General features: G+C 46.3%; 1 protein-coding gene across 4 annotated transcripts in view; it reads right to left on the bottom strand.

Annotated features, from left to right (window-relative positions):
- Nucleotides 1-24,311, bottom strand: part of Ttc7b (tetratricopeptide repeat domain 7B) — a 234,360-nt gene that overhangs the window by 96,821 nt on the left and 113,228 nt on the right. For all 4 annotated transcript variants that reach the window (XM_076849750.2, XM_076849751.2, XM_076849753.2 and 1 more), the window contains 2 exons: nt 17,903-17,966; nt 14,114-14,251 (listed from right to left, as the gene is read on the bottom strand). In XM_076849750.2, the coding sequence (XP_076705865.1) occupies nt 14,114-14,251; nt 17,903-17,966 (202 nt within the window). The remainder of the gene's footprint in view (nt 1-14,113; nt 14,252-17,902; nt 17,967-24,311) is intronic.

Below are 24,311 nucleotides of genomic sequence, written 5' to 3'. Positions count from 1 at the left end.
CACTAAGTACTTAAATATATACACAGAAACATTTAAATGTTGAAATGCCTTTTCTTCTTCCTTTCCTAAGAGGAATGATAAACATCAACTGTTTTCCTGATAAACAAAAGGAGCTCAGGCAAGAAACAAACTGTTCTGAATCAAAAGCTAGATCTATAAATAAGTGTGCATCCTTCGTTTCCTTTGTGCCAAAGGCTAACACACTCATTACAGTTGGCGCAGAACAGTTACTGGAAGCCTAATTGGTGTCATGCTCCATTCCAGGTGCTGCAGGAAAACAGCAGAAGACAGCCCTGGCCCTGGCAGAGAGGGGTCACAGAGTCCTGAGGCTAGGGGGACTATGCACAGCATCTGGGTGAAGCCCCAGGGTAGAGGATGTTTGTCATTTTGACTGCCTGTCACTTCAAAACTCTTTTGATTTTGGGGGAGAAGCCAGGACAACCCAGAGAGAAGGGATGCAATGGGAAGCTATCACATGACCTAGGCAGAGCCAATCAGGGGCTGGGCATGAATCTGGAGCTAGAGGTGTAGGGAGGGATCACAGTTCCTAATCCTAGAGGCCCCTCCCACTGGGGGGTCTCAGAGGCAACAGGCAGGTAGAGGCCTTCTGAATGCACTGTGGCCTCTTGTTGTCTGCTCAGGTCTGTTCTTCAGCCTCCTCTGGATCTTGCAAGCTAAGCAGTGCAGACTGACAGGTGCTTTTCCTGCTTGAGTTAGCAAGTCAAGTTTTATCATCTACAACCAAGGCCGGAAGCAAATGCCTCAGGCTCCCCTGGCAACAAGCCCTACCTGCAGCCCCAGCAGGTAGTTGTTTGTACAGCCTTTGCCTGGGAACCCTCTGGATAGGGAATCCACAAAATAAGTAATCTAAGCATCACCATGCACTAGGTGTGTGCATTTGGGCAGCCAATTAACCTCTTGCACCTAGATCCTCACTGTAAACTGGGAGCTATAACAGCAATCAGAGAGAGTCAAGTAGTTAATACTTGAAAAGCCCAAGAAACAGCACCTCAGATACAGGCTAGTAAGTGCTACAGAAAAACTAGCTCTTACCTCTTTAAATTTCTTTTTAACATTCTTATGTTACAAAAGAAGATGCAATAAACTGCATAATACTGGTCATTTTATTCCTCTCAATATATGAACACTCAAATTTATAGTACTGACTTTCCTCCTTTTAGAAAAGTATTCAACGTGAGACCCTTGAAAACATGGTACAGATGTATGTATCATATATCAAAATGTATTCTACTGTCATGTATGACTAAAAAAAATAAATAAAAATTAAAAAAAAAAAAAAGAAAACATGGCGCAGTGCAGCAGAGCTGGACCAGAATGTGTGCCTGTTACTCTCTTCTCTTCTGGTGACGCCTGCGATGCAGCCAGGCACTGCTCCCACTGCCTTTCAAGCTCTGCCTCCCTAGGTCGTCCTAACCACCCTACAGGTCTAGGCAGGTGTGAGTATCACCTTGTCACAGGTAAGGATCCTGATGCACAGGGGTGCTGAGTGACCACACAAGGTCTCGGAGAGCTGGTGGTGAACTTGGGTGTGAAGCAGGCTATCTAATTCTAGAGCCTGGGCTTATAACCACGGCACTCTGCTCCTCTGAGACTTCAGTTGCAGACATGCCACTCACACTCCACTTAGCAGGCCCTCTCCTGCTGCATAAAGCTAAGTGTAGCTAAGTAAAAGGCCATGTGTTCCCCAGCCTGCTTCAGAGATGCAGTGATACCTTTCCTGCTAATGGGGGTCCTGTAACCTCCCCAGCTTGTGGAAAGGTAAAGATGTATGACTGATCCTGTACCACCCACCAGCACTGCGGCAGCTGGTGATCACCTCCAGTCATCTCAAAGGCTCAACTGGACAAGGGAGTAGCGGGCCACACGTTTCCTCTACACATAGCATCTTCCACAGTCCTTCCCAGCTCAGACTTCTCATAACTATAGCAACCTACATCTCATGATAAGTCAAAGGGGTGTCGAAAAGAAAGGAAACGCAAGTCAACAATTATGAACTGGCTCTTGGCATCCTCAGGATGCGTGTGACAGCATGCCAGCCCAGATAGCATCAGAAGCTCCAGACACTCCCCAAATCCCAACACCTTGCACACAATGCGGACATCTGACACACTGTCTCTTCTGTTGCCATAAAAGTCAAGTGATACAAGCCCCCGCTCATGGAATGCATCTATGTAGAAAGGAACCTGGGCTGTCTACAGGGTAAATTGCCATTCACGACCTCCCTTGAGATGGGGAGTTGCTCACCCCATTGTTTAACTGGCCCTTTTAAGGATACTCATTTATATCTGTGACAGTAAAAATGTCCAGTTTTAATGTTGAAGGGAGGTGGGGACAGAATATATGCTAATAAAATAAAATAAAAAGCATTTACAGCAGGCTGGGGACAGAGCCCTGTAGTGGAGTGCTAGCCTAGCATGTGTGCAAGGCGCCGAGTTCAATCCCCAGCACCACAAAAATAAAACAAAAAAACCTTTTAGTGATGGTTTCATGGGAAAGAATCCCTGATAAAAATATACTTCACAGATGGCAGGGGTCTGTGCCCGGTGGGACGTGTCAGAGGCTGCTGGAGGACGAGGGCCTGGTGTGGTAAAGCTGGGGAGGAGGAGAGCAGCCCTGTGGTGTGGTGAAGGTGCTGGCTCTTGGGCCAGGCTGCCCAGGCTTGGTCCAGGTCCCTCCCTCCCCAGCCATGGGCTGTTTCAGGGTTGAGTGAAGTGATGCGTGGCAAATGCCCCAGAGGGCATCTGCCTGAGCAAATGCTGTAATGTGACAGCTGTGGATGCTGCTTTTGTGAAACAGGGTAGTCCAAAGAGGGGATGACAAGGGCAGGGGGGGCTGTGGGAACTCCTGTGAAGTGGTGTGGGGTGCCAGAAGAGGGCACAAGGAGAGTGGACAGGAGGGACAAGAGTGAGATTCCGGCCCCTTTTCACTCCTGGTATCAGGTGGATAGGGTGGCGAGGCCTAGGGAAGGGAATACAGGGTCGAATCCAGAACTACAGATCCGAGTCACCCACACAAAGCTGGAGGTGACATCTCCAAATCACCTTCCTTGTAAGAAAAGAAGTGGACATGGCAGCAGTATTATGTCCTACCGAGAAAGACAGGTACATTCAGGGATCACACTTGCCACCTCTCTGAAGCTCAGGTAGCACTCGCATGATGCCATGGATATAGTCTTGAGACCCTACAGGGCATCCTAATCATTTGAGTGGTCATCTAAATGTCACTTCAAGAATGTCTCCCTCTGAAGCTAGGGCTTGTGCTTGTCCAGTCTCTTTTGGCTTTTCACATGCATCCACCTTGACGGGCTCTGGGAACGAGACGCTCCTCTGTCAGAGGAAGGCATTAGTCAATTACCTTCCTTGTGCGCACAGACCAATGACACCAACTGGGTGACAGCTGCACAATGCCACAGCAAGGAGAAGCCAGTGTCTATTTTGGGAATTCAAGACTGAAAGTCAGCAACCAAAACCCACATGGGAAGGGGCAGAAATCATTAGGCACCTCTCCCACTTAGCCTGACACCCAGGTCTGAAGTCCATCACCCTCAAAAGAGAAGAGTAACACAGGGAACCGTCCTTGTCTGTGCCTAGCAGCCAGATGGGCTGGATCCAGGCAGTTCTCATTGCATGGAACCCCACATCAGGACCATTTCCTTCTCTGCATCATATGCACTTAGTGAGTCAGCATCAAGTGGAGTGCCTTTCAGCGGTGTCACAATGCTTGTCACAGAGGCATTTAACCTACGTGTGGTCACTATTTCACTTCTCTACTTTTAACAATGAAAAACCACCTCAGTCTTTAGACTTCCTGGACCATTATTTTAGACTCACAGAATGACATAGTCATAGAGCAAGTAGAGATCTTTGAGATTATTCTATCCCTTTCTTAACTTTATAGATGTGGAAATAAGATCAAGAGAGGAGACAGCACCTACTCAGGGTCACCTGGTGGCAGACCTAAAGTCAAAATCTAGGTCTCATGATACTCAGTCCAGGGCTCTTATTTCTAAACTAACTAAAAATAAAAGCACAAATTAAAATGAAGTTTGAGATCTGCTCCACAGGATTCTGGGCCCAAGAAAAGTTTCTAAAAGGCACACTTTCAGGACCTCATCTCCAAATAAAAGACCTCTCTCAGGGCTCAGTGGTACAGCACAGGCACATCAGCACACACCTGTGATCTCAGAGACTTGGGAGGCTAAGACAGAAAAAGCTCAAGTTTGAGGCCAGCCTCAGCAACATAGTGAGGCTCTTAGCAACTCAGTGAGACCTTGTCTCAAAAGAGATATGAAAAACTGTGCTGTGAATGGATAATTATGATTGTAATGAATTCTATTATTGTCATGTATGTAAGAAATGCAAATTTTAAAAAATAAAAAAATTTAAAAATACAGGGCTGAGGATATGGCTCAACGGTAAAGCACCTCTGGATTAAATCCACACTACAAAAACAAAACAAAAACCCTCCCTTCTCCCTTCCTGAATTGCGAGGAAATGCAGACACACTGTCAAAGCTTGCTCAAGTTTTCTCCCTTATGTTGGAAATAAAACAGAGCAAACTCCATATCCCCACCACAGTCCTTCGGTTTTTCTTTTTTGCTTTAAAACAGTAAGACTGCTCCAAGCAGAGGAGTTATGAAGTTTTATTACTTTGGCAAACACTTAAATGAAATGATATCATTGCCTCTGGTCACTGTGGGAGGAGTGGGGAGTTGGTTGTGTTTTCAAAGTCCCAGACTTTATTACAGGGTTTGAGTGCTGGACGCCACCCTCTGGCACGTCTTCTTCTTGACTCCACAAGGGAACATGGCCACGTCTGCACAAAAGTGAAGCGTCTCTAAGGACTACACAAACAACTCCATCTGTGGATCTGCTGCTCTTTCTTATCTTTGCCAAGTGCACTACAGTCTGGAAATGGGCATCCCATTCCTCTACTCCCCCTCCTCAAAGGCCTCTCCCTTTGGGTTTTGTTCTCGGTCTACCTCCCTGGCTTAGGGCACCAGACTTTAGCCCTCCACCTGGGTTGCATCATTCTTGATAGGACAAAGGAAGGAAGGAATCAGAGAGTGGCAGACCAGTGGTACCTCATGTACAAAACAGTATGCACTAAATGCTTAAATGAAGAAACCAACATGAATATCTAGAATGTAGCCCGTCAGCTAACCTGCAAAGAGGGTCCCAGACCAAGCATGATGAAGAGCAATGAACTGCAGAGAATCTAGAGCTGGCAACATCTTAGAAGGGACTGAAGCAGGGGTTGCCAACCCACAGGCCCTGTGACTTGCTGCCTGTTTGCAATACGGATAAACATCAAGACCAAGGAGACGGAATTAAAATCACAGGGGAAAACCCCATATGTCTATGGTCAATTGGTTTTTGCAAGGGTGTCAACTCCATTCAACAGGGGATAGAAGAGCAAACAGTGCTGAAGTAATTGGATTTCCACATGTAAAAGAATACTGGATCCTTACCTCACTCCATATGCAAAATTAACCCAAAACAGACCAACAACCTAAATATAAGAGCAAAAACTATAAAACTCTTAGGGGAAAACACAGGGGTAAATCTTCATAACCTTGGATTCTTCGACATGACACCAAGAGCATAAGAAACAAAAGATAAAATATATACAACAGTAGGTTTAACCAAAATTTAAAACTTTTATGCACTGAAGGACTTTATCAAGAAAGTAAGTAGACAACATACAGAATGGGAGAAGATCCTGGTGAATTAAATATTTGACAAGAGTTAGTTATGTTTAATAAATAAAGAACTCTGCAACTCAACAATAAAATGGAAAAACCCAATTTAAAAATGGGTACAGAGCTTGAACAGTCTTCTGCCAAGAACACAAACAAATGGCCCATAAGCACATGAAAAGATGCTCAATATCATTAGTCATGAGGGAACTAAGCACAAATCAAACCCACAGCAAATACCACTTAACACATATTAGGATGACTGTGACCAAAGAGCACATGCTGGTGAGGCTGTGGGAATGCAGAACCCTGCACACCGCAGTGAAGTATAAAACGGTGCAGCTGCTATGAAAAGAGAATGTGGCAGTTCCTGAAGAGTTAACCAGGGTGGGGAGGTAGCTGGTGGCAGAGCATTGCCCAGCCTGTTGGGGGGGGGGCGGGGCGGCTCAATCCCAGGACTGGGGCAGAAAAGTTCAACACAGGTTGACACACACCATCAGATGAATCACTACAACGTGGCTGAATCTTCAAAATACCAGCTAAAGAACAAGCCAGACACAAAAAAGCAAGCACCCCATGACTCCATCCTACAGACACCCAAGACAGGCAGACTCAAGAGCTAGAGAGTGGATTAGAGGATACCAGGGCAAGGGGGAGGGAAGAGGGGTAGTTATTGATTAATGGGTATGGTTTCTGTTGAACTGATGGAAAAAAAAATTGTAATTAGCGATGATAGTTGCATAACAATGGGAATGTAACTGACCACCACTGAATTGCACCCTTTAAAAAGATTAATAAAACAGCATATTTAAAGAAATTTTTATGTTAAATGCTCAAACAAAATATGACATATATACCTTGTGACCCTCAATGAAAATGCCAACATTCCTAGGAGCAACAGGAGCAGCTTAAACAGGATCAGAAGAAGAAACCAACACTTCATTAAAAAAAAAAAAATTGCTCCCATAATAGGGCTATGGAAACTCTAGTGGCCATGTCAGGGGCTTAGATTCTTTGGGGAAAGCCAACATACAAAATGATACTGGAAGTCTCTACTGAGTTGGTCCACAAAGATTGCTGAGAGTTGAGATCAGTCCAGGGGCTCTGCTCCAAGCTGGGCCCATCTCCCCTTCTGCTGCCTGATTCCCACGCGATCTCTAACCTTTGTCCCTGACTGGGGAAGATATACTCATTGCATATCAAGGGACAGCAGAGCAGAGCAGCTTAAACAGCCAATGAGAAGCACTGATGCTTGGCAAGGTTTTATTGAGCGTCCACTGGGAGCGGGATTCTGCTTTGGTTGCTCAAGTCTGTGGCACTCAGACACACTGATGCTTTTCCTTACGGGGACCTTGGCTCCCAGGTCCAGGTCCAGTTATTGATTAATGGGAGCCAGTGGGGCTGCACAAGAGGCCCATGGCTCCCCACGACAGTCCCTGACAGTCCCTTTGGGACAATCACCATGCAAGATGGCTCTCCCCACAGAACTACAGTGCTGTTAAGATTTATCATAAACAAATGAACAGGAGTTCAAGGGGAAAGATAAAAATACCACTTCTGTCTTTACAAAGTTGCCACATTGATGTAGGGAGAATACACACAACCTTCCAAAAGGACCCCATAATATTCTGCCAAAATGGAGCCATCAATAGTCAAATTCCAGAAAGCAACCTCCCCAGCAGCGTGGGCTCATTCTGAAACACAGAGGAAGCAGTGCTCCTTGCTTTGCTTTTAATAGTGCGGGTTGTCATGCCAACTAGTGCTGCTGTTTAAATTGAAGGGGAAGAAGAAGTGTTCCTTCCTACACAAACCTTTCAGCAGGGCTCACAATTAGTCTTGGAAAAAACATGAAAACTCATAGCACTGGCAAGATGGTAAACATTGTGTTTCTATTTAAACCTGTTGGACCAAGGCTGTGATAAAACTTTGTGTTTCCCCTGTTCCATGCTCCATGCCCAGTTCTGGCTGAACAGTGCCCTGAAAAAAAGGAAGGCTTGATGTGGGCACAAACAGAGGCAGTAGGTCTTGAGCTGCAAGAGACTTCCATCTGCAATAAGCAGGGCGAAGAAAGGGATGGGAAGAGAAGAGGCCCTGTAGGAGCAGCTCAGCTCCCCGGATGTAAGCGTGACTCTTCAAAGATGGGTCTGCACAGTGCGCACAACAGAGCTGCTACTGAGGGTGCAGGGACTGGAGGAATGGGGACTGCCAGCAATCACATCAGGAGCACCTGTTTGGCATGTAGGGAGAGGAGAGGAGCCAAGAAGGAAAATGTGTCCTGTCCTGTCTTGTGGAAGAGTTGATGTGGCTGGGGACAAGAGAAGGAAGGAAAATTGTAGGACAGAACCTCTTATCTGTGATCTGTTTACCAAAGTCTCCCCTCATAAAAACGAGGGTTTATGCATCATTCCTGAGACAGAGAAAACCTGTTCGAAGATCAGCTATAGGGAGATGTGGCTGGATCCCATCAATGAGGGGCACAAGCAAGGTCAGCCAACATAGTGCAGTCTAGTCCCAGACTCTTTCTAACATTCTCTCCTACCAAAAAGGAGAGGAGGCTCTCAGTTCCCAGCCCTCTGGGCCTAATCTCTTCATCCCTCTGCAATATGATGATAAAAGGTATCTCCTGCTCTTAGATCATATTTAGCATGGCAGAGTTACAACATATGAGAGTTACGGTCCTTCCTCATTTTAGGCCCTGGTGCTTCCTTTCAGCACTATTTTTAGGCAATTATTAGGTAAAATAGTGCTATGTGAACACAAACACCACAATACCATGATAATTGATCTGATAAGCAAGACAACTAATAAGTGACTAGCAAGTAGTGCATACAGCATGGATATGTTGGAAAGAGGGATGATGTTCCTCACACTTACAGGTGGAATAATTCATCACACTACTCACAATGGCATGCAATTTAAAACATACAAATGTTTATTATTGGGATTTTCCATTTTAGACTAAGGTCAATCAAAAATAACTAAGACAACAGAGAACAAAATGTAGATAGTGGGAACTACTGTATTTAATTCCTATCAGGTCTTTTAGATCCACTCCATCTATATGCTCTGCAAGTCTTTGGCTGGCACTCTCAGTCTGAGAAACTTAGCTGCAACTGGCCTACTCTATTCACCTGGGAATTAATAGGCCGTGCACCCTCCAGTCTTCTCTAATATAGTTAATGTACCTTGCACTATTCAGTAGTCTCTTTTCATGTGTTACTAGGTGTCCCTGTAACTAGACAGGAAACTTCTTGAAGACAAAAGATGTTTGTTTTTAAAATGCTCTGTGCCTAGTAGCTCCTATGCATACAGTGGCTGTAACTGTAGCAGCAGTGGCACTCAGCTGCTATTCAGTGAGTTCTCTGTGCTGGGCTCAGTTCTGAGACTTAATATGGATTAATGAGCATACCCTTCACCACTGTCAGAGATACACATGAGTATTATTCTATTTTATAGGAGAAGAAATAGAAACAGAGGAGGCTGATGACACCTAGGACCACACCATCATTTAGTGGCAGATCCAAAACTCACATCAAAGCCCTCTAACCCTAGGAATTGTACCCCAGGACAACTAGGTTGGTGGCATGTCAATGGGTGGGGGATAAAAGAATAGGAAATATCCACAAAAAATGCACATAACATCATCCCATTCCTTAAATCATACACAATGTACATGCCTTTATGCATAAATATTAATAAAAAGATGGTCTCAGCCGGGCACAGTGGCATACACCTGTAATCCTAGCAGCGTGGGAGGCTGAGGCAGGAGGATGGTGAGTTCAAAGCCAGCCTCAGCAAAAGTGAAGTACTAAGCAACTCAACTCAGTGAGACCCTGTCTCTAAATAAAATACAAAATAGGGCTGGGGATGTAGTTCAGTGGTCAAGTGCCCCTGAGTTCAATCCCTAGTACCAAAAAAAAAAAAAAAAAAAAAGGCCTCCATTGACAAATGGACAGTCATCTTCCTTAGGATGGTTGGGTCCTGAGGAACTTTTATTTCCTTTGTTGTATTGGTATCTATTGCTTCATTTCAAACATGCAGGGCTATTACATATGGCAGAAAGATAAACAATGAAGTAAATTTCATTATGGAAGGAAAATAAATAAAAGAAAAGAAAAGAAAAAGAAGGGGAGGGAAGAGTTGTGTGCTTCTGAACAGAAGGGTGCTGGTCCTGTCCTGTTTGAGAACTGTCACCCTGGCAATGGTGCAGGCGCTAAAGACAAGGAAATGGAATATGCGACAATAGTGATAATCACTAAGATAATAGGAAGTTTAAAACCAGTCACCCTCACATCAACACTAGTCACACTAACTAAAAGTTGAAGAAAACCCAAGTGTCCAACACTGATGAACAAATACACAAATTGTGGTGTAGCCACACAATGGAATGTTATTTAGCCATAAAAGGAATCAAATCTTGACACATGCTACAATGTGGCTAACCTTGAAAGCATTGTGCTAAGTGAAAGAAGCTAGTCACCAGAGGTCTCAGATTAGCTAATTCTATTTACACCAAACACCCAAAATGGTAAATTCATACAGACAGAAAGAGATTAGCAGTGGCTAGGGGCTGGGGGGTGAGGGGAGCAGAGGGGAATCCTTACTGGGTTTAAGGTTTCCTTTTGCAAGGCAGATGAAAATGTTGGATTAGAACATTGGATTAGAGCCCCATGGCTCGGTGTGCTTTTAGTGGTGTCCCCAAGGGCCCACTGTGATTGACAGGTTGGTCCCCAGGATGGTGCTTCTGGTAGGTGGTAGAACTCTTGGGAGGCAGGGCCCAGTGGGAGTCTGTGAGGATGGCCTTAGGCCTGAGCCTAAGCAACTCCATTTTAAAAACTCCAGTTTGAAACCTGCAGCCTCACAAGGTACATCCAACAGATCCCTCCAGTACAGCCTCAGACAAGTCACTTCCCCTCACCCTGATAAACAGAGTGAAGCCCCTGGCAGGCTGACCACCCTGATAAGAAGTGAAACTTGAGAAGATCAGGGTGGAGATCACCAGACCAGATCATTTGACCCCAGGGTAAATGATGTCATGGAGAAATCTGGTGGTAGCTGGTAAGGATTGAAAAGGGGGTCAAAAGCCCCAAAATTTAGTATAAATAACAGAGCTGATGAACAGGGATTCAGTCAGCCAAAACAAGCCTGATGAGGATCTGACATCCCATCACTTGTCATCATTTCCTGATCCTTTGCGTAATCCTCATTGCTCTCAAACTCTACGGCATCATCTGGGCCCTGTTGAGAGCCACAACTTCTCCCTATGACCCTCTCCTCAATTGGTCATCCACTCGACACCAGGAAAAGCCTGCCTTGGTTCTGGATCTGGTCACTACGGTCTGAGTGAGTATGCATCTGCTGGACATAAAGCCCTAAGGCTTAAGACTTTTGAACTTAGCACGCAGAGGGAATGTCTGTCACTAGCCTGTCATGATTAAGTGTGTTTTGCAGTGCTAAGAATTAATCTAGAATTATTTGCTGTGAATTGATTATGTCTACTGCAGCGCCTAGCATTAAGGATTGTCATTTTCTTGATTAAGAACCTACAGAGTGAAATTGTATTGAGTAATTTGAGGGAATAAAGCATTGGAAGGGGCAGAAGCGTGTAGATATTCTTTATTTCTCCCGAAATTTTGCCCCTAGCAACAATTTTGCCCCTAGCAACAGGTCGTGGGAGTGGAGCACCTTGAGTTCTCACTAGAGGGCTGTTACCCATCCTTTCTGCTCCCGGTCCGAGATGTGGTTACATGCTGCCCCCGGACACCTATATCAGGAGATGAAGCAAAGTGGCCGCCCTCTTCATGGAGCCTAGAGTAAGCTTCTGGACTCTGAACCTCAAACCTGCGAGCTTAGTCGATGCTCCTCTTCATGAGCAGCCTCGTCAGGACTTGTGCGCTGGCGAGGTGGAGGTGACTGTCACAGCTGCCCAGCAGTGTGAACGCACTGAATGCCATTGAACTCTACTCTTTAAAATGGCTCAATTTGCTAGGTGAATTTTACCCCAATTTTTTAAAAGCCAGTTATCCTTTCAACTTAAAGTTCACAGAAAATAGAAGAGCAAATAGGAGAGGAAGAAAAGCACCAAATGGATTCAAGAAAACCCTTGTAAATGAGGAGAAGCGGAAAGCAGGCTACTGCGAGATGTGGCCTAGAACGGAGGCAGGGAGGGTCCTTGCTTAGCAGCAGTGGGCCTGGCCCCTCTGCAGTGGCAGAGCCATCTGCGGGAGGACAGGCTGCCTCAAGGTGCTGTGAGCTCTCTTTCTCCTAAGACACCCACCATCTCAGAGGACCAGAGAGCGCGGCGGCCACATGCTTGGCGGGGGGTGGGGGGGTGGGGTGGGGGGTGGGGGGTGAGGGGGGCTCCTCCTCCCAGAGTAGAAAGGGCAGAAAAGGCAGAGGATGGGTGTTGGGGGTCTTTCTCAGCCCCAGGGGTGGCCACCTAGAAGGTAGCACTGCCACTTCAGTCTAGATTGGGAACTGCCATGGGCAGGGGCCACTCCTTACTCAAGGCTATATCCCCAACCTTAGTCACAGCATATGTTCATGCTGAAAAAATAAATGTCCTCTATTTTATATATTTTATCAATTAACTTACATTTCTAATAGAGAAACACAGATATGATACAAAATCCAAAAGGCCCCAGGGGACACACACTGATACAGTTCCCCCTCTTCCACCCTTCCATTCCAGCCTTTGGTGCTACCTCCACCATTTTAAATGTGATCAGTGGTCCCTTTGTGAACCACAGAGGCTCCCACAACCCGACCACCCTGTGACTCGGGTGTCAGGTAATCACTACAAGATGGAAGCTGCAGGTGGCACCAAGATCAAAGTCATCTGAGTGAAAACGCGGTCTTGGGATTCCATGGGTGGGGGTGGCAGCAGGTGCCTTGGAGCTGCCCGCCTGGGGGGGAATGATCTCCAGTGGAGCCGCCCCCAAGGCTGTTCATGGAGCGAAGAGCCAACCGCAGGCAGGGGCCAGAGCCTATCCACGGAGTGGAGCCTGCCACCTTGGGCTCCTCCCAACTGTTTCAGATGTGGGTAGATTTCAAACTGGGGAAGGGCTGTGTTGCCACACCAGGGGACAGAAGCTGACTCGCAAACACACTCCACTGTGGACCCAGAGAGGTGTCAAGTGGTTTGTCTGGTGGAGAGAAGTTCACCTTGAAAGAACTCAACTGTGAGTGGGTGTACCAAGCCACGGATGGGTCACGCCTGGCCATGCTGAGCAGGAACTAAGCTGAATGGGAGCAGGGGCCTGGGAACCCTAGGCACCCCATGGGGGCTAGGACTTCTTGGGGACAAACAGTCTGTACCAACCCTGAGCCTGGACCAAGTCATGGCAGGGTGGGCCATGTGTGCTGGGGCATTTGGACACTGCATTATCTACATCATGAGGGGTTTGTGTGTTTGAAGTAACCACTTCCCTGTATAGTCACCAAATCAAAGACTAAAAAAAGTTTCCAGCCACGCAGGCTCATCTGTTCCCCAAGGTTCCTGCCTAATGTGGCCATCACGGCAGGCTAGAGGGTGAGTGAGCGCTTATCTGATTTCAGCCAATCTGTTACTGTATTTCATTCCCTGTCCTCATGCCCAGAGGCTGTTGCAATGGGTATAAATTTAGAAAGAGAAAGATAAATAACACAGAAAAGTTTATTTTAACAAAATAAGGTTGCTTCTTTCCCCTTTCTTTCTTTCTAGTTCGGTAAAAGAAAGATAAAGTGGTCTCCTTACTTATTCAGCCTCACCAAGGGGGAATCTGGTATTCTGGACAGGAACTCAATGCATTGTAACCATATTCCAGATCAACTGGTTCCTTCTGAGCCTGCCAGACAAGCTTCCACCCAAGCAGCTCCTCCAGGTTGAGGGCCTGAGAGGAAGACAGCACTGTCACAAGACCTGGAACCCACTGGGTCCCTTCTGTCCAGCAATACACTGTGAAGGAAGACAGCGCTTACCTGGCATGAAAGTTTGTATCAGCTAACCTGATGACACATGTGCCGGAAGCTGCCATGTCACCAGGAGTTATGCACTGAGAGTTTAAATAAAACCATTTTGAAAGGAAATTAATACCCCAGATGGGAATTAATAACCTGTTTTGGTTATGAAGGAGAGTACATGGGATGAAAAAGTGCTTGGGCAACACTGGCCTTCCGTTCCCACAATCAGAGCCTGCTGGGTGAGGTCCACTAGTGGTAAGAGGCCATGGGTCAATGCCACAATACAATCATTCAGCCCAATCACCCCTTTTCAGGGGAGGAAACCAAAGTTCATGACTGGCCCCAGGTCACATGGCAGCCAGTATTGGGGGCTCAGGACCAGGTCTCAGCTCCTCCCTGAGGTCACCCAGCTACCCCACCCCCACCTGGGAGTCAACCACTCAGCAGCTGTACCTCTGACAGCATCTCATACTGGCCTCTTCTTCCAAGGGCAATGGTCAGCAAGTCATAGACCACAGACGCGCTCTGCAAGCTGATGAGGCGGTCACTCCTGTGCTCAGGTGTCCTGCTCAGCACAGCATCCCGGTTGGCCTGAAAACATGGAAGAGAGAGGCAGATGGTGAGCCAGCCCATGCTCGCAGCCACCATTATGGTAGAGAAGCCACCCAGGCACTCTGGCCTCTCACAGTTTGCTGAGAGCCTAGGACAAAGGCAGCAATAAGGGGGCTATTACCTCTAGTCATACTTTCCAAGTCCCCAAAGCACCCTAGCACATGGCATAGAGTATGACCGAATGCTGAAGGCCCGAGGCGTGAGCCATCAGTAGTGTCTGGAGACAGGCAAAGCAGGCAGAGCTTCCCTGGGCTTGGGTTCAGAGCTGGCCTCATGGCAGACACAGCTGATCCTGGCCAGCAGCAGCAGCCACCAAGGGACCCTGTCGTGTCTCATTTGTGATCCTGCTTCTGCTCTAAAGAGTAGAGAACGTTCCCAGCCCTGCATTTCCCATCACCAAATGGTGTCATCGAGTTCCACTGGTCCCAAGGAGATATATCACGCTTTTCTTCTATCACTGAAGAGCATTCAAATCCCTAAATGACATCTTCACTGGAACGAACCTTGAAGACTAATTCACCTTGTAAAGGGAAGCACAAATCAGATGTGGAAGAGAAGGCAAGAAGCAAGCCGAGTTTTACTTCAAATGGCATTACCACAAGGGACTCAAGAGAACACCTTGCCACTTCCAAGTCTCCACTGTCTCCACACGGGGCACATCCCAGCCCACTCATCACATCTATCCAGAAATCAAATGCTCTTTAAAGCGACTTGTTTCCATTGCCTTGAAATTTAATTTCTCCACAGATCCCTCCAGATAAACCACACGCACGGGAGGCTTGACAGCCAGTTCATTTTCCTTTTCCCCTAATAGGGAGCTCTGAGATGGTAAGGCTGAATCTCACCTGCCTTTCCCCCCTGCTAATGAGCAAAAGTCTCCAGAGCTGTCTGGCCCTACAAGCAGAGAAAGAGCCCTCAGTCTTCCCCAGTAAAGCGGACATGAGGTTCCAGGGCCACTTGTCCCCCAGCTGATGCTCATCTTCCTGTTGACATTCGGAAAGGCCAGGCACACGCCTTCCCTTTCGCTAATGAGGTAAAACATTTTATTTCTTGTGAGTTTAAGACATTTGCTTTTAGCCGCCCATCCAACTTACTCACTTTAAAATTCCTGGCTCTTAAATGTCAAAGACAAACGAGGCTATGTAAGACAGGCCACTTCCTGCAAAGTGAGTCCTCTCTCATGGAATTGAGCCTGCTTTTGAAGATTTCATTCCATGGTTTTCTATACAGAGTGCCTTTTGAGCCCAATAAAAGATGCCCTGAAGGAAGTGGGACCTGCTGTCTCATTCTATTTATTTGCTATGAATGTTCCATACCAGACCAAAGCCTGGAATAAAACAAAGCACAACATATACTACTTAGGAGATTTTTTCAAGTTATACCACATGTACCCTTTCTTCTTTTTTCCATTTTTGGAGGCAGTATCAATACCTTTTGACTAAAAAGGTACAATACAGGACCTTAAGCAGATCCACAAATAGTAAGTAGCCCAGAATATTGCCACAGCAGTAGTCATACAAATAGAGTTCTGATCATCTTTTTCTCTGGGAAAAAAACTAATTTGCTATGCAGTGAGAAAGCAGTACAATTCCAAATGATTTCTTGTAGGTGGAGAGACTATGGACAAATTTATGTTTCTAAGTTAAAATCAGAACCAACGAAGAAAATTATTTTCTCAGACATCCAAAAAACCTGGCATTCTCATTTGGATTCTGAAATTGAGCACACAGTTTTTCTGCCTACCAATTGAAAAATTAAACCTAACAACTGAAAAATTAAGGAGTCAAAGGACATGAAGAAAAGATCCCAAGGGCAACTTAAATCTAGGAGTGATTTAAAGGACTATCTTGTTTGGAAACTTGGTCCTTCATATTGACTGATGACATCACTTGATTTCACCATCCCCAGAAGAGATTTTTCCAGAAATTAAATACCACATAGTCAAATCTCACTGTCCACAGGGACTTTGACTTTCTCTCACTCCATTGAGGAGCATAAAATTTACAGACATCAATCCCCGGCATCCACACTCAGCCAGAGCAAGCCTTGTGGAGAGGTGGCCATGTTCTCCAAATCCCAGACCAGGACACATGACCTGACGATGAACCGCAACATTTCCAATGAGAACCGTCCAAGCGCTCTAAATGCATGCTCTCCATGTGTTCAGGGCGTTCGTGCCCTAACCAACCAAGTTTGCCAAAGGAAACTAACTGCCCAGCTGTGAAGAGCCCCGCTTGGGATGAAGAGTGTAGGATGCCAATAGGAGCTGACCCTTTGTCACACTGGTGGCAAAGCAGGTGAGGCCTCTCACTTGCACAACAGCCACTGAATGCCACCAAGTGCAAACCTGGGAATCTATGTGCCTTCCCTGACTGTGCCAAGGCAGAGCACAGAATATAAGTGACACTGTCCTCCGTTAGCAGCTGACAGTCAAGGAAAGATGAGCCAGGGGCAACCTGCTTCCTGGAGGGAAAGAAAGCCAAAGATGTCAAGAGTGTCTAAGTCAAAAGCAGCAGTGACTCAAGGAGCCTGGCTCTTGTAAACACCTCAGGGCCTTTTTGCAGAACAAGGAAACCCAGCGTTTTAAACTGTGGCCAGGATGCTCCCTGTTCTGGCTCTGCTGACCCTGCCGCTCTGGCACGTGTGCGTGTGTGCTCCACGTCCGTGACTCTTCCATCTGGGAGTATTTCACACTTCCAGTTAAATAGCATACCTGAGGGGCAAGGAGAAGGGGAACAGCCTTTCTCCCTTCCTTAAGCTTCCCTCTGCCCAGCTGGTGGGTAGAAGTCACGGAGGGGGGCAGCGCAATCTAGCAGGAGCAGCAGTCCCTGCACGCATGTGCATTCAGCTTGCTCTGGCCCTCAGGTCCCGCATCTGCCAAAGCAGATGAATGGACATGAGGTCCTCTAGGTCCTTTTGAGTTCTAGAAGGCTGCTATTCTGCTCAGGTGCTCGGAACACCTGGTTTACCTGCAGTGACAGTACATACTATGACACAGCATCCCCATGGTTTCGAACCAGGCTGTAGTGTCTAGCACTACACAGGACAGAAGTCCACTAAACGATGAGTGATGCAGTCTTAGGCCTATAATTCAAGATCCTGGCCAAACACTAAGTAAGCATAAGGAATCCGATGGTCTGGTGACAATCCTTCAGAGCAGTAGAGCTGGGTAGTGGAATTCTGCAGTGCCTGGGAATGGTGGGAACATGGCGAAAGGTCAGAGCAGTCTCGGTGGCTCCGATCCTGACATTCTTCCTCAAGCCAAAGCAAACTGAGAAGGCTCCTGGAGGCTCCTGAGAAGGCTTTTCTCCCCTTGGTGGACATTTTAGGTGGTGGTCATGTTAGCATTATTTACATACATACAACAGTGCCAGCGTTCATCAGAACTAGTGGATGGATGAATGGATGGATGAATTAAGATACCTGCTAATTGCTATGGGAGGAGAAGCCCCAAGTTCCAGGTGACCAAGAGACACTACTAGCTCCTCCAGTAACTAAGAAACATCCTCTCTTTAAACCTCTACTGCTTCCTTTCTCTTTCCCTCCCGAGAACTCTCTCTAGTCACCATCCTAGTCACCATCCTGAGGGTGGGGACAGGGGAAAGAACAATGAAACCACATTCCACTTACCATTGATTCACTAATCAGCAGCAGCAACAGGGCCTCTTCAGTGTTTTCTTGAGGACAAAAAATGCTGCATAAAGAAAACCAACTTTGATATGTGGCAGTTTTAAAATAACACAAACACAACCATGAACAGAATGGAGTGCTAAAAGTATCTCAGTTTTTATATAGAATCTATGAAAATACTGTGTAATTTGGACACTTGAATTAATTTGCTTATTCCTATGGTGATCCATGGAATTAACACATTTTAGCTATGCATTTTGACGGCAGGCAGAGGGTGAAGTGAAGTTATAAAAAAACCAAGTTAAAAGCCCAAATAACATATGTACCTATTACAGAGGCAGTAATGTAGGGGGCTATGAACTGATATGAGGTAAATAACCCAAGCTTTTGCCGACCCCCTTATGAGGCATGAACTGCAGAGGGTTCACCGAGCAGCACTCTTCCTGGCTGTCACCTGCTAACTGCCATGTCTTCTACTGTCATTCAGATGCAGTGTGAGATGGGAAGCAATTTTAGAGTTTGAATAATTTCCCTGATACTATAAGAACACAGTGAGCTGTCTTACTTCAACATGCATGTTTTATTATGGGGTAATATTCAAGAGCTGTCTTGTTAATCTATTTTGTGGAATTTGGATAAACTCTAAAATCTTGGATTAAAGGAAAAAGCTTCTAAGCTCAATTTTGCTGTGGATTAGAAAACAATAAAAACCCAAACATAACCCCAATCTGCACTCTCTAGATGCTTTTTTTTTTTTTTTTTTTTGTACTGTGAGCACTTTTAAAAAGACTTGTGGCATTTGTTTTTTCTTCTTGTTCTAAAGCTCCAGAATCCTCTAAGTGGAATTGTGAATGTTATCACCAATTGGGCCAAACTCAACTTTTTTTCAGAGAATGGAAAAAGGCTTTGCAATAAATAAAAATGTGCTTAGTTAAAAAACTCCTGGATATTTTGAAAATGACTAAATAAAGACTAGATTTACACCTTCCCAGAAATAACCTCACAATCATTTAAGAGCTTTCCCCCTAAAAAAGGGAACCCCTCCCCCTTGTTTTCCAAATAATTATAAATACTTGTTCTCTTTGAAATGTTGGCAATTTTTGTACTGCCTCCGAGGACACTGAGGAGCAAGAAGAAAAAACGCCATGCTCAGTCCTCTGGTGACTACGCTGAGGTTTCTGGAAGAAAAGCCCTGTGGGCTATGCCCATCCCTCTTCAGGCCATGGGAAGGCTGACCTGGGAATGAGAAGCAGGACGCCGGAGCTTGTCACCTCTTCCTTCGAAGTCAGCTTACAGGGATCTGGGGTTTTGGAAGATGGAACACTTCTTTCCCCTCAAATTCAGAAATAGACTCTAAAGGTTCTGAATTAAGAGTTTCCTGGACCCATGAGAATGTGTGTGCCCCCCGTGGCTTTCCTCAGATCTCCCCGTCTGTGCCAGACCTAAGAAATAGAACCTTGACCATGTTTTCAGGCTAGCCAGTTCTGCATTGTTCAGACTAATTGAAAAGAGAGTGAGCCCATGCTAATTGTGACTTAACACCAGCCAATTCAGTTCATGGATAATCTCCAAATTCCATCTGGGCCATCCAGCCAGCTTAAATGTGAGGTTGTGTTATTTTTACCAGAGTTGCTAACAAGTATCGCATTAACTGATGCTAATTCCTCTTCCTTGGACTCCCCATTGTGGCAGTCAGGATGGGCTCAGGAGGCTCACGGAGTGGGGCTGGCAGGCAGAGCCAGAGAAGGAAGGAAGGGTGGTTTCAAGAGACAAGTCTACACCACTGCTCACCAAAGGCTCCCGCTCAGTAATCCTGAATTCTTGAGACTCATTTCTGGCCATTTCCACCCTCTTCCTTGCTCAGGCAAGTGTGGGGCCCAGGATGGATGGTCACAATTGTCAGGCCTTCCATTTGTGACAGTCTCCTCTTTGGGAGACCTTGAAGTGCCCAGGCTGCTGCCTTGGAGAGTGGAAAACTGGCCCAAGGGAAGCAGCATGAAGAGCAGGGTGGGCCACCAGAGGGACAAGAGGACAAGCTTTCAGAGCTGGCAGCGGGTGGGGGCAGTGCTGTGTCCCACTGGGGCAGAGTGGGGCATCCCCATTCCAGACACAAGGCAGAGTCAAGTCCCAGGTGGCCTGTAGGCAAACTGCCCATGGCTCCATAGGGGTGAATCTGTGTGCTGATTCTAGAATCTACAGAAGACATGGGAACAAGGGAGACGGAGCCTCAGGTGTAAACAGCAGCCATGTCTTGCTAGTGCTCCCAGGAACTCTCAACCTTCCCCAGACAGGGGAAGGGCCTTACTCTACCAACCCCATCTCACCAACTGCGCCTGTCTCCTTCGTCATTTGGAGCTGCTTAATGACAAATAAGGAGGGGTGTCTAAAGGCCACCTGCACCTCTAGGAGCCAGGGCTAGATGCGGGGAGGGCCATGAGCTCCCTGCCCATGGGAAGCTGACTTGGAAAGAGCAATGTCCACTCAAGGTCTAGGGACACAGCCTTGCAGGCCCTAGCACGCCTGGCCGCGATACCACTAGAGAACCCTGGAGAAGCCCGGCCTCTGGGCTGCAGCCTGCCAGCTGAGGAGAGCCCAGGATTCACTGCCCGTGGCCCACCCACCCACGTCCATTGTCAACACATCAAGGCAGAACCTTCCCTGGGCCCTCGCCTGAGTGGTAAGACGGTCAGGAAGCAGCCAGCCCCATCCGAAGACATCCTGTCCTCCCTCAACTCTCCTCAACAAGGCCAATAATCTCCTTATGACAAAAAAGAGGAGCAAAACTCGCTCTTGGAGGAGCAGATGAGCCCCACGCACATTGCCTTGCCCAGGGGCTCCCGTCCCTGCTAAGAGGACAAGCCTCCACATGACAACCCAAAGGTGGGCCAGGCTCCCTAGAGGTGGACAGACCAACTGGACGCAGCTAGCCATGTACGTGGCTTCAGTCCTGCCACCTAGAAGTCATCCCGACTCCCTAACCATCCACGTCTTCCCGCTGTCCTCAGTGCCCATGTTTACCAAGCCTCTGCTGGCTACCAGCAGGTCCAGGCCCACACTGAACCTCCCACGACTACTCTCCCCTTCCCCAGGCCCACAAGGCATTCCCTGCATGTGATACATTTTTGTCATCTCCTTTCTGGAACTAGTGGTTTTCAATCTCCTGCTTTACTTGTACTAATTATTTAGTCTAATATGTGTTTAATTACCTAAGCCACCTCGAATGTTTTTTAAAAGAAAAAAAAAAACAATGAAAGGAAAAAGGCCCTCGACCAAAACACACACACACATCCATACACTAGGAAACATGTACAAGAGCATTCATAGCAGTACTGTTCCTGTAGGACCCAAAAGGAATAGGAAACAACTCAAATGACATCGTAAACGAAAAAGACCAAGGTACTAGAGGATATTTCACAAAACTGAATACTATGCAGCACTGAAAACAAATATAGCTATATGCAAAAATATGGAAGAAATCTTCCAAATACAATGAAAAGAAGTGAGTGCCTATCATACAATTCTATTTTAGAAATTAATATTGTTTTCACGATGTTAAAAATAACAGAAAATGAGTTTTTAATTAATTAGTCAATTAATTTTTGAACCAAGGCCTTGCTATGTTGCCCAGCCTGGTCTCCAACTCCTGGGCTCAAGTGATTCTCCCTACCTTAGCCTCTCAAGTGCTGGGACTATAGATGTGGACCACCACGCCCAGCATATGTAAATTTTTAAAATGAATTAGATTAATCATGTGCCTCTGTAAGTCCCATAGAAGTCAGGACTGGGCACACTTGGGCAGGGATGGCAATTGTAAGAGGTCACAAAGAGGAATTCTGGGTCTTTGGCAATGTCTACTTCTTATACAGGATGTGTCTACTTGACAAAAATTCATCAAGTTTTGTAATTTTACTTTTTTTTGTTATGTATCAATAAAAAGTTTATCCTAAAAATAAGTAAACCAAGCAGAAACAATTCTTCCCATACAGACTCTGAAGAAAGAAAATAAGGAAGCCTGTGAAGGGTGATCCCCTCCCCTTTTCCACCCAGTATCTTCAACACCTTAACTCCCTTCAAACCCCAGGCCATCAGAGCAGGAGCACTGTGCCTCGGCCCGAGCCAGCCACAGGGCGGGGAGTACGGGGGGTGGGGGGGGGTGGGCATGGCTCTGTGGCAGAGCTGGCTCTTCAGTCGTCTCCCTTCAGGACCAGACTTCAGACGGTCCTGTGGTTTCCCGGGCTGGAAGGATCTGTGCCACCTAAATCCTGCTTTGTACTTACATTTCTTATGAGAGACTGAGTGGAAGGGGAGGCGTTATGGTTTAAATGTGGTGTCCCCAAGCTCACGTGTGAGACAGTGCAAGAAGGTTTAGAGGAGAAATGAGCGGGTCACAGCCTGAAACTAATCAGCCATGGGATTAACTGAGTGGTACCTGAAGGTGGGTGGGGTGTGGCTGGAGGACGTGGTTCAGTGGTGGCGTGGCTGTGGGTATATGTTTTGTATTTGGAGAGTAGAGTCTCTCTGCCACACTCTCCCACCATGATGTGCACCAAGCCCTGAGGAATGGAGCTGGCCTTCTATGGACTAAGACCTCTAAACTGTGAGCCCTAAAATAAACCTTTCCTCCTCTACAATTGTTCTGGTCGGGTCTTTTAGTGGCACCAGTGAAAAAGCTGACTAAAACAGGAGGGTTTGGGGCTACAGGCCAAAATAAAGTCTGAACATTATCCACGGATTCCCTCTTCACCTCCCAGTCAGCATAACTGAGCTGGTGGTGGTGTCCTTAGATGGTGCTGCCTTGGTAACAAGGGAGCTCAAAACAAGTATCACCCAACTGGATTTCCCTCCTTACTAATATTCCAAGTAAAAAGTAGGCTGTGAGCACACAAAATTAGAAAAGTCCAAACCCGAGGGCCTAAGGATTAGTGTGGAAATTAATGACAAAGGGAAGAGACCCACATTAGAGACAGCGAACCAACCAACAAGGATGGGTCTTCAACAAGGTCAAGCAATCAACACACTTTTAACTACACTGATCCCATCAGAGAGAGGAAAGACCCAAATTACCAAAATGAGAAGAGAAAGGACGTGACAGTGAACCTCGCAGAAAAAGACATGAATTAGTATCCAGAAACTTCCTGTGAAGAGCAGTCTAGGACCAGATGGCTTTACTGATAAATTTTACCAACCATTTAAAGGACAATTAACACCAATTCACCAAAAACTTAAAAAAAAAAAAAAAAGAGGGTAAAGAAATACAAATACTGTCCAACTTGTTTCATGAGGCCAGTATTATTCTGATACCAAAAGCAGACAAAGGTATCATAAGAAAACTGCAGAACAATATCTTTTATGAATATAGACATAAAAAATTTGAATAAAATACTAGCCAATAGACCCAGCAACAAATAAGAAACATATTATACACCATGATAGAGTGGGACTCACCCCAGAAATTCAAGGTTGGCTCAAGACATTAGAATCAATTAAAGGCATGTACTACATTAATAGAATCAAGGACAAAAACTACAGAATAAGCTGAATGGGTGCAGAAAAATCATTTGTCAAACTGTGGGGACAGTTCCATGATAAAAATACATAGCAAACTAGGAATGGGAGGGACCATTCTTAACCCGATGAAGAGTGTTTACAAGAGCCGGTGGTGAACACCATAAGTAAAGGTGGAAGACTGGACGCTTTTCCCTCCAAGATCAGGAAACAGTGTCTGCTGTTGCCACTTCTTCTCAACATTGCACCGAAGGTTCTAGCCAGACAATTGCGAGGGCGGGGGCAGGTATGGAATACAGAGCATCCACGTTAGAAAGGGAGAAGTAACCTGTATCTGCAGATGACATTGTAGCTTATACAGAAATCCTAAGGAATCTAAAGAACGGTGAGATCCCTTCAGAAACTGCAGTTTCTAAATCTGTGTTTCGCCCCCAGGTTCCTTTACACAGGTGTAAGCTGACGTGGGCATGGTGTTAGAAGAGTGGCAATGTCTGAGTGGCTCAAGAACTACAGGGTGGCAGAGCCTCCTTGCCTCTGAGGGAGGCCACATGGAACAGAGCTCCCACTGGTGCCAGGCCTGGTGGGGAGAGGATAGAAACCTGGTACACCGGCTAATAAGAAGCATCTCAAGCATTTAAAATATGAATCTCAAATCTGTTTCTCAACAGCTCATCATGGGGATCAGCATTTTTTGCGTGAGAGTTTGGAAAGCGCTAGAACAGATGTTCTGTGGATCCAGAGAAGGACTGAGGAGTAAACACGGGCTGTGGATTGGGCTTACTCCTCACTCAATAGGCTGGGGTAGGGGCGGGGATAGGAAGGAGAGCAAGGCCTGGGGAAGCTTCTGCGCCCAAAACCACACAAACACAAGCCGGAGGCAAAGGCAAAGGTGACGAGGGAGAGG

This window comes from Callospermophilus lateralis, chromosome 3, assembly GCF_048772815.1.
Source record: "Callospermophilus lateralis isolate mCalLat2 chromosome 3, mCalLat2.hap1, whole genome shotgun sequence".
NCBI lineage: Eukaryota > Metazoa > Chordata > Mammalia > Rodentia > Sciuridae > Callospermophilus > Callospermophilus lateralis.
The sequence above is the reverse complement of the archived record's forward strand: the minus strand, read 5'-3'. Positions and strand labels throughout refer to the sequence as shown.